Raw genomic sequence first — 18687 nt, forward strand, 5'->3', positions numbered from 1 at the left:
ATCAAAAATTGTGACAAATTCCACCCATTACTCAACTCCTGGGATGGTTCAAAGGTACAAGGAGAGGCAAATTACATGGCCATGCTATGAAAAAGTGCAGGGAACAGTATTAAATATGTTCCTTAAACACGGTACGGAGCAAAAATAGTCTGATCAAGTTTCTCTTTGAGTTATCTTCTGGTTTCTTTGTACCTGCTCACCAAAAAGTAGAAAAAATGCACAGAGGCAGGGCTTGTGCAGATAACAAAAGCACAGGCATCATCACTGTCAGAAAACCCAAATAAAACTAAATTGCTCAAATTTAGTTAAATTGCTTTACAGAAATGGTATCTCCAAAACGTTTATAGCCATAGAGGAGTCCTTTTAAGAAGCCCACATCTGAGGCATGTTCCATCCCCAGCCTAAGCCCAGCCTCAGGACAAAGATTGCACTGGGAGAATGAAGGATAAACCAGAAAAAAAAGAATAGAAATTAAATGCATGTCTGATGACTTTAACTGTGTTGTTACCACTATAGGGATTTTTAATTGGTGTAGTAGTATTCTTTTTCTATAATAATTAGATCTAGGCTAATAATGACCTTTGGATTAAACTATCAAGACTTTGGTTACCCAGCTGAATATTTGTCCAGTTTACAGTGCAGTAAGGTTTTGCTTTATTACAAAGTGTTTCCTCTTTTCTCATTAACAAGGTCAAGTGTAACACTGGTACTTCATCATCAGCTTTTCCAGTGTCTGACTTCTTTGTCATTTTGGCCCATTCCTCCTTGTCAACCAACCCATTTAACATGGAACCTTTTTATGGTAAAACCATTTGTATTTCCATTTAAATGTTTTTTCTTCTAGGTAAGAGCACTTCAATTCCTTGGCCCTTGAGAATCATACTACCAAACTAATTAATTCAATTTAGGTTCCTCTTGTATCCATATCTTTCAGATGTCTAATTTATATTTCCTCTTGTAGAAAAGGACACTTAACTCCTTTGGCCTTTCTTTAGAGAACAGCTGTGATCAACTGGAGAAATTCCAAGGAGAGTAACTCCACTTTCTTCTTAAACTGTTGTGGTCAGATGGGGATATTTAAGGCTTCAGCCTTCCAAGGCTGAGTGACACAAATTCTACTGGTTTTAGTGTTTACAGAAAACACTCCAGCTGATGATTCTCAGTCCATTTGCTTTTTCTGCTGCACTGTTGCCAAGCAAACATTTCCCCATGCTGTGCCTGTTCTCAGTACTGAGATCCATGTTTATTTCCACACCCACTTCTTTCACTCCCCTCATTTTGAATTCCAGTCCTGCCCTTGTACAGCTTAGGGTTATCTACAGAATTAATAAACACCCTTTACATCCCCCCCATTTGAATGCACAGTAACTCCAGATCTGCTGGAGACAGGGCACAACAAAGAGCTGATCAGCAAGTTCATTGCTGCATGTGTGGGATCAAACCATGATAACCAGTGAAGTTTACATGCCATAAAATGGAGCGAGTCAACCATGAAAAATAATTTATTGTACTAATTTTCAACAGTCAATAACCTGATGTTCAGAGATAAAGGATTACAGACATGTCTTACATGGGCAAATATTTTCTGAGCCTTTTCTTTTCATCTCAGCCAGGACACAGGAACTTTGGTGTCCCACAAGAAGCATTCACCAGGTGAATAAAGGCACCATGAGACAGCTGAAGTATCCCAGTCACTACCAGTATTCCAGCATCACCTGTGGTTCAGGTCCCAGACACTTCTTTTATGTTCAAAGGTATCCAAAACAAGCATTTGGTGTTACCTCTGACATTTTCATTTTGTCATTAAAACATTAGTGCTTTTCCAACTGGATCCTCCAATGTCATCTTCTCCTCTTGGGGAGAGATACTTCTGAAAGGAAATAAAGAGAAGGGTTTTTTTCCAAGCTTTTAAATCCATCTTCCCTCCTGGGAATTGTTCAAATAAAATTAATCCTATCCAGCACAGGAACTTAACTAGATGAGCTCTTGAGATCCCCTCCCAGCCCCTCTCCCCATGGTTTTTTAAATATGAAAAAAAATCTTTCTACATTCTACAGCACACTATCATTCAAAGTATCAACTGAAATGCCACTGATGAATATTGTTCCAAAACTTATTCCATCTTAAAAGCTTTCTGCTCCTCATTAACATCTTTCAGATTTTGCTGTGAATATGACAAATGGAATACTCACAAAACCTCTTTGAAGAGACTGCTTATGGGTATTTTTAATGCTTCAGAAGTTACCAGAAAATTATGAGAAATGGAGAATATTCCTGATTTAGAAAGAAACTTTTTGTCCACAAGTAGACAAGTGAGGAGAAAATAAAGTACAAGATAAAATGCTCCATGGCACCTTCAGTCTGACCATTTAAAATTGAATGAATTCCCACTGTCTACAAATAAAAGTGACCAGAGAATGTAATCTCACTTCAGTACTATGAGATGCTCCTTTGCTTCAAAAAAGAGCAAATATAAATATACAATGTCACAAAAAATGTATTTTAACACATTTAAATATATTAAATATCCCTTGTATTAAATATCCTTCCATTACACACAATTTTGGATAGTATATTAACTGCGAAAGGTGTTTTATACTGTGCCATGTTCTCCTCAAGCAGCTGAGAACAGACCCTGAAGTTTCTGAGTTGCAGAGCAGCCAAGTATCATCCAACATCAATGCTTCTGCAGAGTACTGTAAAAGCTTCCACTGTAAGCTTTGAGCAATTTGCTTTACCACTGCTTCCCAATTAAAATTCCATTATCTCCAGTAACCTGAGGGACAGCAAAGCCATTCACTCCCCTGCTGCAGTTCCCAGAGTCCTCCCCCAACGATGTCAGATAACTTCCAGTACAGCAGAGGATGCTCAATCCATGAAACACTGCCCAGCTGACACTAAAGCTAGAGAGGAACCTTCTCTCCCCTCAGCAAAGGTGAGGGAATCAAAGGCTATTCTTTCCTAAGATCCCAAAGTTACCAGAACAGGCATTTTCTGGAAGTGGGTGACTTCCAGAAAATCACTTTTCCCCATACAATGGAATTCCTCAAGACAAACTTGTATTACAGAAGAATAAGACTCCTTTAAACTGGACCAATTCTAACTCTGAACACACTACAAAGAAATCTGTGTAGAAAAAAATTACGCTTGGGATTTTGTTATGGCATTTCAAAGTTTCCATTTTCATACAACAATTTGCAGGTTAAAACCAAATCTAGTTTTGATCCATGATCCAAACTAATGAAATCATAAATACATGATCCAAAATATCAACTTTAGTTTCAGAAAACACAGCAGAGGGATATTTAAAAACAAGTCACTGGTTTGCTGGAATTCCAATCTTTGTACCTCCTTCATCTGAGTCCTCTTCTGTGATTATTGGCATCCCGATATGCCGAGTTACAGTTTCCTTTGCCACTTGCATTTCACCTGCACACAGATTTTAAGGAAAAAGTGTCAGCTTTTTTTTGCTTCTACATCCCTCATCCAATAGTTAAAAGATTGTTCATTGCTACTCTCCTGAGATGCTGTCAAATGTCATAGAAAAACCTATTTTTCACAGTACCTTCAATATGGTTTACTAAGAAACCTTCAATAACCAGTAATTAACACCATCAATTTGAAGAAAAATTAATCACCAACTCAGTTCAATAATTCAAAATGACCTTACCACTCCAAAACACTTCATCTACTCTTTTAAAGTCAAGCAAAGGTAACACTGCCTAATGCTCATCTCTGAAGAGGGATTTATTTCTTCAGTAACTTTTTTTCCCTAGCAGAGGCTAAACAAGTCTGAAAACAGAGTTTGGAACTTTGAAATTAAATCCCCATCTTCAAAATAAAGATAATTCAAAAAATAAAGACAATTCAAAACCATTTTGATGTTTAGCTTCATTTAACCTATAACAAGTAAGGAGTAAACAAAAAATTAAGACAGCAGAACAATTTCTATCAGTTGAAAAGTTGGATATCAGAAAGAGAATTTCCTTCAGGAATGTAATTTCCCACTGATCGACAGGAAAATTTAACCCAGCTAGCAAAGCAACTGATAAACTTTTGCAGTCTCCCCAGGTTCATGGATTGAATGGAGAAGTACCTCTAACTTCTGAAGAACATCTTCTCCTTGCTGGCTGTGATCTCCTGCTGGTGATTCTACTTCGACTCGGAGACTTCCCACAACTGGATCCTGATTCAGAGGATTCTAACTGCACTTGACGATGTCTCCTGGATTTGGAAACCTGAATGATACAAAAAAAGCTGAATTTCTACAGCCAGATCTTGCTGGGGGCCACTTGACCAAAGCATCAACTTGATGTCAGGGTGAAAAAGAGATAGGGAGGGTTCCCACTAGTTGCTGTTCTCCAGTTGTAACAGGACAGTGCCCTTCTATGATTTAATGGGTGTATAACTTAAAATGCAGATAATGAAACATTGACTAATTCTCAATCCATTCTCTGTTACTACCAACCCACACCATGTTGCATCCCCCTACACAAAAGAAACACTTCCAAAAACTGTAAAGCCTCCATACCATCTTATATTGCTTAAGTGCCTAGAAAACATCACTGCACATTCACAAGTCTGGACTTGTGTATAAAATCCAGAGCTCTGTTTCATTTAATGACACATTTTTCGATATAAGATTTTAATAAACAGAGAAAATTGAGACATTTCTCATAGGACTGCTATGAAAAAGACAAATCAACAATATTCTTTTAAGGGAGAAGCTACTAAAACAAAGTTTCCAAGAACTTCCAACTGACTTTAAACTCCTAAGTCCCATTTTCACAGGCATCTTCCAAGATGTCAGTATTTAAGATCAAAGGAATCTGAGCAATTAAACTCTCAGGTATTTTTATACATCTTCTTAAACCTCCATCTTAAAGAGAGCATAGACATTAAGATATCCTAAATGAAGAATAAGAGCTTTGGGTTTCCATGAAGTGTTAGGAAAACTAGAACATTCCAAACTGGAGTGCAGTTTAACTCATTCCTTTTTGATCCAACATTTACATTAAACTGGTACTTTTAAAACTGTTCTTGAAAAATTAATACATCCCCATTATCAATTTTCATGCCCACCTCAATAGCTGCAGAATAAGACTTGTATTTGATTCTGGCCAGGGCATTTGCTCTTTCAGAACCCTGTGAAGAAACAAAAGTCCAGTCAGAAAAGATTTTTATTCTATTATAGCAGTACTGTAATGAGATATTACATCAGGCAACCACTTGAGTAATACCTCACTACAGCTCTAACTTTATAATTAGTTCTACATAATTTCAACGCCACCAAAATGGTACTTCAAGGAAAAAAGAAGTACAAATTTCATTAAAAAGATGCAGCATAATTTTGGTTGCCTTCACTGTTAGAAAGCCCAGGAGGAGAAAAATCAAACTTGAAACTTCACATCTTACTCAAAGTTGAAATAAGCAAATACAACATGAGACAATTTTGTAGCATAACAAATGAATATTGCCTTAAGTTGAAACTCAAGGAGGAAGTGTAAAGGAGTTTGGCTGAGCTCTTTTCCCTCCTTACTTGAGAGAGACTTTTTATTGTGGTCTTTTAAGAGCTGTCACAGAGTAAATGCTCAGAGCTCAACAGAGAACAGTACGAGTTAAAAACAAAACCAAGCCCCACCAGCTGTCCCTGGAATTTATTTTGACACTATCAAACTCTGACCTACACTGCTTAGCCTGAGATCTGAAGTCAAAAAATTAACAGACCTGGCCTGTGCAATGCAGCAAAGTAGTTCAGTTTCCTTACCTCTGATTCTAGCAAAGTCTCTTCTCTCTTTTTGTTTTCTGTTTCATCAGTTTCTTTAGCACTTTGGAATGATTTCTGTGGGAGAAAAGTGTTTTTCTTTAAACATCTGTCATTTACAAGACAGCTAAAATCCAAGAACTGTAAAAAAACAAGAAAACTATTTACACACGTCCATTTTCTACATCCACCTTACACTGTGGCCTTTCTTTGATCCAGGAATGTGTTACAGAAGTAGTTCATGAGGTCAGACCTTCAGGGCATCCCTCTCAGCAGTCAGCTGTGGTATGCCAGAGGCAAGACCACCCATAAGTCCTTTCTTCCATACCACATCCTTGCCTCAGGTTTCACACATTCCATGCCTAAGTGTCAGTTCCTTCTCCTTCAGTCTGAGATGTACCAGCTCAGAGGCAATCACACCAGAAACCCAGTTCTTACATGTTCACCCAACCTGCTAAATCACCACAGCATAGTGGCTGGCAGTACCTACCATTCTGCCCTGCTGCCATTCCTGATGTTCCAAGGTTATGTCTTTGAGATTAACCACAAAGTCATCTTTTATCAAGCTCAGGGCCTTGTATGGCTGGGATTTGTCAGCTGAAATGACACATTTCATTTTCTGATAGTGGTCGTGAATATTCATCATTTCCTGAAAATATTTTTAAAAGAAGTGTCTTTCAGGGAAAAAAGATTCCAGCAGTAAAACAATATTAGTCTTCAACACACAAACCCAGGGTTACAGAAACCATTCTAAGGAGACCACTGGACCAGGGGGAATTTTAGAAACTGATTCTGGTTAGATTATTTGAGTTTTAGAGTCAAGAAATCCTTCTAACCAGAACTGAGCCACCAAATAAGCTAAAGAGAAGGTTATTCAGGGCCACTGCTCACGCAAGGTTCATTCTGATACTGTGGTTTATTTTCATCTCTCTGGAGGAAACATTTTACTTTACAAATTTCTGCAACAGTGCAGTCAACCTTACTGATACACATTTGCCAGCAATAAATGAAAAAACCTGCAAAGAAAGTTCTACCACGGAGTGCTATAAGAACCTTTACCTGGATTGAATTACTCAGGTTTTTATAAAATGTATTGTATAATAAAAAAAACAACAAAACAACAAGCTTTGAAAGGAGAAATAAAGGTGAGAGAAGGCTATGAACTTGCAGATAAGTAAATTCATATTACCACAAGTATCAATCCTCCAGCTGCAACCTGCAGACATATCAAAACAAACATGTTTTCCCCCATTTTCCATTTTTCTCTAAGTGACAATTAACCATTTACACCCTTTTACATCTTACTGAGGCAAAACCACAAAACACTAGGGCATACTTCAGTATTGGAAAAGATATCACAATTCTTCCAAACTAAATGCCACGTTTCTGGGTGTCTGGTAAAATTATCTTAGTCTATGTTCCACAAGGGACTGACAATGGACAAGACAGTGCTGATTAGAGAAGTTAAAGCTCTTGGACAACAGAGAAATTAAAACAAAACAAACCCCATGATTAATCTGTAGTTTAAAGATTACTGTACCTCTAATACATCATTACTGATGAGGCTGTTTACTCTGTTACTCGGGTCCTTAAATTCTTCTTTTAAATAATTTTCCTCAATCTTCTTCTTAGTTCTGTAGGTCAGCTGAAACAAGAGGCCATGTTTGTAACCTAAAAGAAAACTTTAAATGGAACCTCCTCTTGAGAATTCCTACTGCATATCCATCATTCAGGAGATGGGAGATACTGAAAGGCATAAAACCATTTCACCAACAACACTGTTCCTGCCATATGTTCAGAGCCAGCACTTTTCACAAATTATTCTCAGTTAAGAATTTAATCCATCACTCCCCAACGGGTAAGACATCTCAAATATATTAAGAACATCATATACTGAAAAAATATTTTCAGGTGTGAAGTATTCAAACATCCTCTAAGCTTTTCATCACCTACCTATGTAAAGCCATACATACCACATTTTACCACAACCTCAAAGCTGAGCTAACCATGAGTGCTGTTGTACTGTCAGCTGTTGAATGATGAGGGTATTTTATTTCAAAATGTAAGACATTAATGTAATAACTCACTAGCTTTGGCATTGCTGTGAAGTGGAAGGCTCTGGCAAGTCGCAGTCTCCTAAAGACATAGGCTGCATCATAATGCAGGGAGTCAACCAAATCCTGCTGAAATCTCTGGATTTCAGGCCAATCCTTGAGTGCAATTCTGATCTGCAACAAAAGAGTTACAAACTGTTAAACCAGTATTTCAACCATAAAAATTAACTGAGCTGACTACCGTGATCTGACTACAGACAATACCTGGATATCCAGAGCTGCAGAAAGGATCCCATTATATATATATATATATATATATATTTGCTATTACCATCATCATTTTATGCACATAAGATTATTATACTTTCTTTTGACAGTGACATGAAACACAAGTCCTTTCTGATATGTGAAAATATTCACTCTTCACATCCTGAAGTGTGTGAAAAATAGTTTGCACCTAAGACATTCCCCTTCACTAGTGATAGGAAACAATACTCATACCAGGTTGTGCTGCCACTGAAATACTCATAAATGTTCTCTTTCCCTTAGTTCTTCCTTTCTCTCCTGTCACATCCACTCTGCCCACTTCACCTTCTCTCTGCTTAACTTTCTTGATAACTCATGTACCCTCTTACAGTTGCTATCCAGCAGTGGCTTTAAAATTGCCTAAATTCACCTTCATAAAAAGTTACTGATTTCTCTGAGGTCAAAATATGAGACATCGTGGCATCGTTGTAGACTACTCCAAATTCAGTTTGCTGTTTAAAGAATTTGGACTCAATTTTGCATGTGCACACAACATATATCACAAAGTTCCTAAGCAAACCACTTCTCCTTGCACTGAGTTTATAATTCCTTTAGATATTGGTCTCCTAAAAGCAGCAAGCAGGGTGTCATTCAGGCATGCACACTCTTAACCTATTTATGAATTCCTTTTCTGGTTAACAGAAAGTGGAAACAATTCAGTCACTCTCCATTCTGTTGGAATTCTAAAGAGTAACTCAGGCTGTAATGGAGTTCTCTTACCCTGATGAACACATTCTCCACCCCTGCCTTTTCCAATAGCTTACAATCTGGCTTTAAGTATTTTTATTTTAAGAAAGGAAGAGGAAATGCCCTAACTATTTATGATGACAAAGCAAACAGCAGTGTACCACATATCTTATGCCTAGTATCTCCTGAGAGAAAAACCTCAGGAACAATTACCTTTTGTTTTGGCTGACAAAGCTGGGCATTATAGAGCCCATATAGAAGGTACAAAGCACCAACTCGGATCTGGAAGGAGTAGGGGGGCAAGAAGTACTGCAGGGCCACATCTAGAGTCTTCTTCGAGAGCTTATTCCTCTCCAAAGCTCTCATTCTTCCACTAAAGCAAACAGAGAAAAAAAGGGAGCATGCTAAAGCAGGTAAATATAAAACTGCAGGCTTCAGAAAAATTAATAATGCAGAAACAAACTTTAGATGTTTAAAAAATATATACTCATGGAATGTCCTCAGCTGGAAGGGACCCACAAGGATCACTGAGTCCAACTCCCGGCCCTGCAGAGGATGACCTCCAGAATCACAACCTGGCAGAGTACAAGAAGAGTTTGGACAAGGTTCACACAGTATGACCCCTGGAGCATCCCGTGCAGGGCCAGGAGCTGGACTCCTGGGGGTTTCTTCCAACTCAGGATATTCTATGAGTCAGTGAAACACGCAATGTCCTGCGATCACACTTCTAAATCCCACGAGGATTGCACCAAGCCCCCTGTGGAGTCAGTGCTCAAATCACACACATTCCTAATGCACGGAATACACCGAGTTTAAAACTCTTCCATCATTACAGAGGGACCGATGCTCCTCTTGCTTTAGAGCCCAGCCAGGCAACCTCTCCCTGAGCCAGGCCTGAGGGGGCACACAGCTCACCCGCACTCCCCTTAAGGCTGCTCGTACCCGGGGGGAAGCTGAGCAGCGGGGGCTGCGGGCCTGGCGAGGGGCAGAAAGGGGAAAGGCGAGGGGCAGAAAGGGGAAAGGCGAGGGGCAGAAAGGGGAAAGGCGAGGGGCAGAAAGGGGAAAGGCGAGGGGCAGGCGCGGCTCGGCCTGAGGGGCGGCCGGAAGCCATCCCCTCCCTCACTCACTAGAAGACGGTGTGGAAGCGGCGCTGCCGCCACAGCTCGGCGAAGCGCTCGAAGCGGACGGTGTCTGCCTGCTGGAAGGCGCTGAGCAGCTCCTCGCAGTCCTCCTTCAGCCCCGGCACGTCGTTCATCCCGCCGGCTCCGCTCCGACCCCGCGGCCGCTCCGCGCATGCGCGTCTGCTCCACAACAGCCCCGCGGCGCCTGCGCTCCCGCCCCGCGCCTGCGCACGGCCCGCGCCGGGAGGGGCCGCTCGGGCTGCCCGTGAGGGAGCGCGGCTGTCCCGGCCCCGTGCGCTCCGGCCCCGTTGTCCCTGCCTGTGGCAAGACCCCGGCAGTGAGGGGCGCTCGCTCTGCTCGCCCCAGGCGCTGTCCCGCTCGCCCCCGCCGTGGAGTGCGAGTCCCGGTCCACGGGCAAAATGCCTCTCCGAGGAGCGCATCCCTGGTGGTCCCGGGGCGCAGCCCGCGGGGATGAGCGGGTCCGGGCGGGATGAGCAGCGGCGGATCCGCTCGGGCAGGCGCCGCTGTACCAGAGCCCCAGAGATCCCGGGGACACTCTAGGGGCGAGGGGCTTCACACTCTCCTCCCCAGTCCCCGCAGGCGGCCCCGGCAGAGAGCTCGGGGGCCGTGACCCGACGGGCTCGGGAACAGCGGCTCCCCCGCGGGAAGGGCGCCCGGCGGTCCCGCGCGGCTGTGGGGACGTGACACACCGCCACGCTCCGGTGAAGGGACAGTGCCGGCGCCCTGCGCCGGTCCCCGCTGCTCCGACGGCTGCGGGAGCCCCGTTTCCGCCTGGGCGAGCGCGGCAGACAGGGATAAGCCGGCGGCCGCCCCCCCGAGCGGCGGGGTGCCGTGCCCTGCCCTTCCTTGCCCTGCCGTGGCCGTGCCGTGCCGCCCGCTCCCCGCATGCACGGCCACACGTAGGCGGCCGGGGCAGCGGGGCGGGCGGGGAGGGGGCCGCGGCTGCCGAGCCGCACGTAGGGTGGGTGGGTGCGGCCTCGCCGGCGGCGCGGAGCGGGCGGCGGGGGCTCCCCTGCCCGCGCTCCCTCGCGCACGTACAGAGAGGGGCGAGCGGCCGCCGAGACCAGCGCCGGCGTCGGAGAGCCCCGAGCCGCGGTGAGTACGGACCCGCGGCACCGGCGGTGTCCCGGGAGAGCCGGTTCTGCTGCCCGGGAGGCTCCGCAGCTCCTCGGGCGGGTCCCCAGAGGGTTTAGGCACGGGGCTCGGGTTTCACGGCGGTGTTGCGGTGACCGCCGCTGCGGTCGGGGCTTGGCTGCGGATTGTGGGAGCGCGGCTGGACAGCGGCACCTGCGCCGGGAGCGGTCCCGGGCTGGGCAGGAGAGCGGCCGGGTGCCTGTGCAGCCACGGGATGCGGGCTCGGCAGGTGCGAGATCCCCCTGCGCAGGGGAAGCCTTAGCGGGTGACAAACAGCGTGTAGGGAAAGTATGGGCTTGGGATGGAGCCTTGCGTGGTGCCTTTGGGATGTTTAAATCTGCAGTTTTCCCAGCGACCGCGTAAAAAATTGATATTTTGCTTTCTCAAATAATCATACGCTGTGAAATTAATTTGAAATGAAATGAAATTGAATTCTGCTGTCTACGGTACCGTGATGTTCTCCAGTTCACCATTAGCATCAACTAATTGATCCAAAGGTCGCTCCTTACAGCAGGGCGCATCAAGCTGTCAGCTCCTACAATGTCAGGAGCTCCCACAGTGCTCCAGGCATGCAAGCATCTTTCCATGTTGATTGCATTTCCCAAAAGGTTGCTGGAATGCAACCTTTAGCAGCCTTTATTAGGAGGTAATTTGCCATCGGCTGAGCAGCAGTTGCCTGTGAGCACCATTGGTTGCCAATGTCATTGACTATAGGAACAAAGATATTTGCAGAGCTGTTGCATGTGAACTCTGCAGGGTTTAGCAGGAGAGCTGCACCTGCCAGGGTTTGGTTTGCATTTTTTTTCCTTTTTCTGAAAAGACACTTTCATCTACCACTTGGATTCATGTTCAGAGATGTAGGGCAGTGACCTGTTCATCCAGTATGTGACCCTGACTTCAACAGATTGTTCTGATTTTGGAACAGAATGCCAACACTGTTAGGAAAGCAATGGATCCTCCCCAATGGATTTAAGGATTCAAAGCACAAGTAAGTAAAAAATGACACATGATGGAGCAAATTCACCATTACAGCTCAAGCCAAGCCCTGTTTAGCTATAGGAATCATCCCTTAAATTATCAGGAGCAGAGGAACCTGGCTCTGGAGTGATGCTGAATTTGTAAAGCTCAGAGTGTGTTTTCTGATTTTTGTATTTTAAGCGTTCAGTGAGTGGGGTGATTTCTCAGAGATGATGTTTCAAGGAACACTACGTGGAATTATTTTTCTTCCTAAGGCAGACGGGGCTGCATGATGCAAGATGTAGTGAGGATGAGGCTGTTGTGCTCATGTGAATGTGCCCTAAGTCTTCCCTTGCAGGAAGTTTGGGTACAATGCAAAGAATGAAAATGCAGAAGAATAAAACTAAGTAACAGGGTCTCTTTGTACAATTCCTCTGGTGTGGTATATAAAATTAAATACAGTATCAATTTTTACACTAATTAATACTCTTCTTCATCCACTGTGTTTTCAGTGCTTTTCACATTATTCATTAGTACATTTTAGTACAATTAATGCCTTCAAACTAAAAAAAAAATAAATAATTAGATGATGTAAGGAAGTGTGCTGCTTACTGTATCTTCTTCATATTCAGCTGCTAAACAAAAGGATGAAATCCTATTTTCTCTATTAATTCCTAGTTTATAAGTTGCAATTTAAAAGCCATTTATCCTGCACTGATATAAATAATTGGGTTTTCCAGGTGCATATTGCATAAAATAAGTCTCTTTTTTTAATACCTTATATGATTGCATTAGAACATGTTTTCAAGTTGAAAACATGATAATAAACCACATTTTAATTGATTTGTAGGAAAATAAATCATGAATATATTTCATTAAATACATATATTTTGGTATGTACAAACCTATTGCAAGTAACAGGATCATACTCTACTGGCACATGCCTCCTGCTTTCAGACTTCCCAACAAACACTGCAAAAGCTTTTTAATCTGTGCAGTAGGAAGTGGCATTGATTTAACAGGACAGCAGGAGTCACAAGTTCTTGTCAAGCCATTTGCGTGTACCGACAGCAACTGAAATCACCTGGAGACATGAGCGTGGATTCAAACGAGTTTGTGTTTTGTTCCTAAGGGCATTAATTCCTGGTGTGATTAATCAAAGAGGCTTCATAAATGTCCTCTGTCTCTCTTTGGCTTCCTCCAGGAAAACCTACACCATCCCCATATCCGACTTGTTAAATTGTATGTTTGACCTCTCTTGTTCATGCATGTGATCTGCCTCACTCAGGTGGGATAACCATGTGAATAGGATTCAGCTTATATATAAATATTATATATCTGCATTATGTTTAATATGAAATGTTTTTGGGGACTGTGACCATATCTGCTTGATGCCCAAGTGTCTGGCAGCAGGCAGTGAAGTCTCAAACCTGTGCGAGGAGTTTGTTACTCTGCACAGTGGTTTAGTTTGCTTTAAAGTCAACTCCACCTTTTACAATAGGGAAAAGGGACAGACAGAAAGATCACAGATGTCACAAGTTAGAAACAAACCCTCTCTTTTATTGAATTTTATACTGTTACACAATCAAAAAGAAATACAGTCACAAGTACGTCAAAATGTTTCAAGAGAAATATCAATTGCAATACGTTGTACTTGGTTCCAAAAAAGAATTCCATTAAAATATACCACTTCTTCATGAGAGAATACTGCTATTATTCACAAAATCTACTGTACTGTATAAATCCAGCAGCAAACTCTTTAACTTTTTTGGTAACTTGCTCAAGGTAAACAGGGAAGCAGAAGAAAAATGACAATTCATTTCTAGAATTTGGATCAAAAATCACAGTCCTCCAGAATGGAGCTTTTCAGGGAGTGAAGTAATAATGGTATTTTTAATGAAAGCTGGATACCCAACTCATGTGGAATTCCTATGAAAATGGACTTCTACTAAGTCCTTGTGGCCTGTGAGGTGTCTATTTTCATGCTGGACAGTTACAGTTTGAGTAATGTGCCTAAGTGCAGTGATATTTAAGTGAGCTGCTGCTCTGGTCAGGAGCAGGGCAGCAGTGGGAAGGAGACAGATGGCTGACCTGGGGCCTGTCCAGCCCAGCTGACAGTGGCAGGATGCTCCCAGATCCCACTGCACTGTCGGGAAAGCTTCACTCAGCAGTGGATCAGGGGAGAACACTTGCCAACAGATACTGCCTTTAGCTGCCAGTGCTTAGCTGTTTAATTAAACAGCTCCTTAGGTAATGAAAAATTACTATTAAATATGCAATAATATAACCTGTTATCGTCAGAATTATCTGACCTGACAGTTGTATTTCATTGGAAGCAGAGCTGATCATTTCATCCAAACTAAGCTTTGAAACCTTTAATATCCTCATTGGTGTTACATGCAAATGGTTCTTTTGGGCCCTAACCTTCAATTCTTTAATTCAGTAATTACTTTGGGAGAGTTTAATGTGTGTACACAGATTAAGTTTTGTTTCCAAGGTAAGTAGTTTCCGTTTCACCCAAAGGTTTTCAAAGATCACCAAAGTCCAAGCCAGTCTCATAGGTGGGAGGAAGGTATGTTAGCAAGAGGTACTTTGGACTCCAGGCTACCTTCTTTACTCAGTATCTTACGCCCAAGATAAGTTACTGCACAGCCTGTTTAAGTGGGGAGTTACAGCTGTAGTTAATTTTAACTGTTTTTTCAAGTAAAAGAAGTAATTATGTCATCATAAATACTAGTTTAAAAATTCTTTTACTCTTTAAAAAATCATCACTGTTGATTAAAACATCAGTTCATATCTGTATGTAAAAAACCATAATTGTACTGTGCCCTGAAGAAGGCCTGGCTTGACTATTGCTGTAGTCAGGAAAACCTGGAAGATAACATTGTTATTCTTCTCAGTTTACCATTTTCACATAATCAGCATGTTCTATATACAGAGGAAAATACTGCATTTACCCACAGTTTCTTCTTTACAACAAAAAATAAATCACACAATGATTTGGGAGGGAATGGACCTTAAAACCCATCTAGTTCCAACCCCCTGCCACTGTCAGGGACACCTTTCACTATCCCAGATTGCTCCATCCAACCTGGCCTTGAACACTTCCAGGGCTGGGTTATCCACAGCTGCTCTGGGAAACCTGTGTCAATGTCTCACCACGCTCACAGTCATTAATTTCCTCATAATTCTAATATGGTGCCTCAACATTTTAAAGAGGCAGCAAGTTGGCAAAGAAAGTATGCAACAATCACTAAGAAAACACTTAGAAAGCTATTTATTCTGGAAGCTTGTACTCCAGATTAGCTCTAGAATCAGACTGTGTGTTCTTGGAGTCTAAAGTGACCAAAAAAAATTTAATGGGGGTAAAAGGAAAGTTAGTAAAACAGAAATAAAAACAAAGCAACTGAAAGGTGTACTTCTAGATTTTGCAAACTGCATCAGTGTTTAGCAAAGCTGTTACAAGGTCAGAGCAATTACTGTGCCTTTTCTGTGCCTTGTTCAGTGTCTCTAGGAGGCTTGGGGGGTTTTGTTAGGTTATTTTTCCTCTACAATAAACCAATACAGCTACTGCAGTTCATCACAGTAATCAAAATATTATTATGCATAGTAAATGTTGTTACTATGTATAGTAAAAAATGTTAGAATTGAGATTTTTAGATGAAACATGGCTCAGTTAAATCCACAGCTCCTGTCACTAAGATCACAGATGATCAAGGACAGGGTGGATGGGGCTCTAAGCAACTTGATCTCATGGAATGGGTCCCTGCCCATGCCAGGGGTGTGGGAACAAGATTACCTTTAAAGTCCCTTCCAACTCAATCCATTCTCTGACTCCAGCTGGGCTCATGACCATAAATCATATGGGTCACTTCAGTTTTCCTTCTGTTTTTAACACTGATTTTAGTCTGAAAACTTTCTGCCCTCTTAGTGCACTGATGAGGACCTGACAGATCCAAATGGGTCAGGCCCCACCAAAACACGGCCAAGAGAGCAGCAGAACACCCCTGAGCTGTCTCTTGGGAGTGCAAAGGGATAACTCCCCCCAGGCCAGCTCAAAGCTTGGTGGGGCAGTACAAAAGTAGAACCCAGTAGCATTTTTCACCTGCCTGCAAGAGTCTCACAAAGCACCACATCAATCCATGCAGAGCTAAAGCAGGAGGGATGCCCTAAACAGCAGGGGCTTAACCCAACTTCACTATTTAAACCTCCTAACTGCTGACAGAGAAAGAAATGCCATAGAAAGAATGCCAACCCAGACACAGCAGGCAGGGAGGAGCTCTGCTGCTTTTAGCCATTAAAAATGCATTAAAAATGCTCACTAGTGACAATGTTCTCTGCATGAAGCTTCAGCTGCAGCTGACTGCCCCTACATACCTTCTCCTCTCTGTGCAACTTCTACTCAAAACTTTAACAAGCATGCAACTCTCTTCTGCTGCCAGTGCCTTATCATTTTTTGCTAATAGCATCCTTTAGTTTCATAGAGTTGTGGCTCTTTGGAAAGTGCTCCTTTCAGTGAAACAGTAATTTTAGAGAACAGGTCACACTTATGTACTAGGACATTGATTTCAAAACAGTGCAATGAAACCAAAAAGTTTACAACATAAAACCAAAGTAACTCCTGTGACACTCCATGACTGATTACTTATATTGAAATAAGGTTTTTTAAAAATAGTTTGGAGAATGCACAGAACATCTTGACGGTATTTACACAACACAGGGTTACCACTAGCATTATGTTTTATGACAGCAAAATGAAGAAAGTCACTGGGTCAACAGCACAAAAATGTGGAACAGGTTTCATTAAGTACCAGCTTAGTTTTTTTAATCATGGAGCTTTTTGATAGAAATCCATCTCAGATCAATCACTCCTGTGAATTTTACCTTTTCCTGCTTTCCTGTGTTACCTTGATAAAGCTTCCAGAGACAAGCCTTTAAACTGTTCATAAAGATGGATTCTTTCTGCTCTAGAGTAAAACAAAAATGCTGTGTCCTTGCTGCCAGGTTTGCTCACTGGTGTGATTACAGGTTGAGAAGTGTAACGTCTTTGGTGAGTGGTAGTACAACACTGTCTGGGAAACTTCAGTACTGAACAGGCTCAAATAATTAACTCAGAGATGTTACAATCAAAATAAGGAAGCAGTGATTTCCAATCAACTCTAAGTTAAAAAGGGAACACGGATGAACAATAACCACTAACAAAAATATAAATTATCTCATTTCTCTCAGATAACACACTTCCCAAGGGGGCCTGGTCCACATATAGTTTATTGATGTAAGAAAACAATACAGTTAGTGTTAGATCCAACCACAAGGAGCAAAAAGAATGAGTGAATGAAAGTTTTGTACAGTACATATAGGAAAATAAGATGTTTGTGACAACTATATATTTCTAAATAAAAAGGCTTCTAAATATATTCAAGTTATTGAAATCTACATGAAAACATATGGATGTTAATAGCAACAAGGTGCATAAAACCAAAACATCAAAATATTGAGCAACTCAATGATGTACTAGATAAAAGTTTGCTAACAATGCAAGATGTTTTACAATCTGCTTGAAATATCACCTATACCACACAGGGTAAGCTGAACATTTAGATTTAAGATCATACACAATATTAGCATTAACTTCAACAACTACAGGCAGGGATTTTTTTTTAAGCTGGCAAAGTGACTACTTTAAGAACATCAAACTTTCTCTAAATTGAGAACGTATCCAAAGAAAATGCTGCTAGCCCTTTCCAGATAAAGCCTTTCCTTTGACTAACCACACCCACTGAAGTCAAAAGCATGAGACAGCATTTAAGAACAATTTATATTACAACGTGACTAAAATAATGACATAATCCAGGTTTAAACATGTTTTCATAGGCAAACAAAAGATTCTTCTTAAAAACTAGTTTTTATAAATGCAGAATATATTGCATGAGGAACTGCTGGTATTTTTTAAGAAAATATATTGTGCGATTGTGGCTACAATGCACCGCTGCAAAGCATTGTTGTTTCTTATAAAAACTATGAACATAAAAAACTTACTTGAACATAAAGAGTAAGAGAGCACAAGTCTTCCAACTACCTATGAAAAGCAGGATGGAAGTATTGCCAGTTTTTCCTGTGTTGACATTTTACTAATGATAACTTTTGGTGACCAACTCCCCAGCCAAAAAATAATTTATTTTTTTTTAAATCAGGTGCATATTTCAAAGCTGCTATTGCAAGTGTGTTTTAAATGTAATGGACTTAAAAGTGTATGTACCAAAGAATTATAAAAATGCACTAGAATTTGAGTTATTGTTACATAAAGAACATATTAAAAAGACTGTCAAAATAAGTAGAAAGGGGATCAAAACTGAACTAACTGAATTAGTGCAGTACTGTAGCCAGGCTTCTAAAATCAGATATAGAAAATATAAATAGACTGCTTTAGGTGATGATTCACCAGTGTCCAAAAAAGGAGCAAGTTTTGTGAAAGCTCAGTTAACTTGATCCAGAGCTCTGAGCAGTTCTTCCCCCTGTAGCAGGTTTCTGTTGCCTTGTATGGGAGCGTTTACTTCACAGTCGTAACTCGTGAGTTGGGGGAGTCCACTCTCATCCATCGACTGCCCTAGAAGTTTACTCGCTATGTCTACAGAGGGAGGGG

General features: G+C 41.6%; 2 protein-coding genes across 2 annotated transcripts in view; both read right to left on the reverse strand.

Annotated features, from left to right (window-relative positions):
- Window positions 1-1484: 1484 nt before the first annotated feature.
- On the reverse strand, window positions 1485-10170 carry SNAPC1 (small nuclear RNA activating complex polypeptide 1). Its single transcript, XM_023927148.2, has 10 exons — window positions 9939-10170; window positions 9025-9184; window positions 7852-7992; window positions 7305-7409; window positions 6255-6413; window positions 5768-5842; window positions 5083-5145; window positions 4097-4238; window positions 3349-3429; window positions 1485-1870 (listed from the first exon to the last, which is right to left on the reverse strand). The coding sequence occupies exons 1-10, from the start codon at window positions 10064-10066 to the stop codon at window positions 1842-1844; spliced, it is 1083 nt and encodes a 360-aa protein (XP_023782916.2). The 5' UTR covers window positions 10067-10170; the 3' UTR covers window positions 1485-1841.
- A 3413-nt stretch (window positions 10171-13583) lies between these two features.
- The window catches only part of HIF1A (hypoxia inducible factor 1 subunit alpha), a 35217-nt gene continuing 30113 nt past the window's right edge, over window positions 13584-18687 (reverse strand). Inside the window, exon 15 of the mRNA XM_086895148.1 lies at window positions 13584-18672. Coding sequence (XP_086751274.1) covers window positions 18521-18672 — 152 coding nt within the window. The 3' untranslated portion in view covers window positions 13584-18520. The remainder of the gene's footprint in view (window positions 18673-18687) is intronic.

This window comes from Cyanistes caeruleus, chromosome 6, assembly GCF_971803275.1.
Source record: "Cyanistes caeruleus chromosome 6, bCyaCae1.hap1.1, whole genome shotgun sequence".
NCBI classification, from domain to species: Eukaryota; Metazoa; Chordata; class Aves; order Passeriformes; family Paridae; genus Cyanistes; species Cyanistes caeruleus.

What these genes read in the sequence shown, in the direction of transcription:
- SNAPC1 (XM_023927148.2), bottom strand. Translation starts at nt 10,066, where the DNA reads ATGAACGACGTGCCGGGGCTGAAGGAGGACTGCGAGGAGCTGCTCAGC. An exon ending in TCACAGCAATGCCAAAGCTA is followed by an intron (nt 7,410 to 7,851) that starts GTGAGTTATTAC and finishes CTCTTGTTTCAG; the next exon opens with CTGACCTACAGAACTAAGAA. An exon ending in TCAGTAATGATGTATTAGAG is followed by an intron (nt 6,414 to 7,304) that starts GTACAGTAATCT and finishes AAATATTTTCAG; the next exon opens with GAAATGATGAATATTCACGA.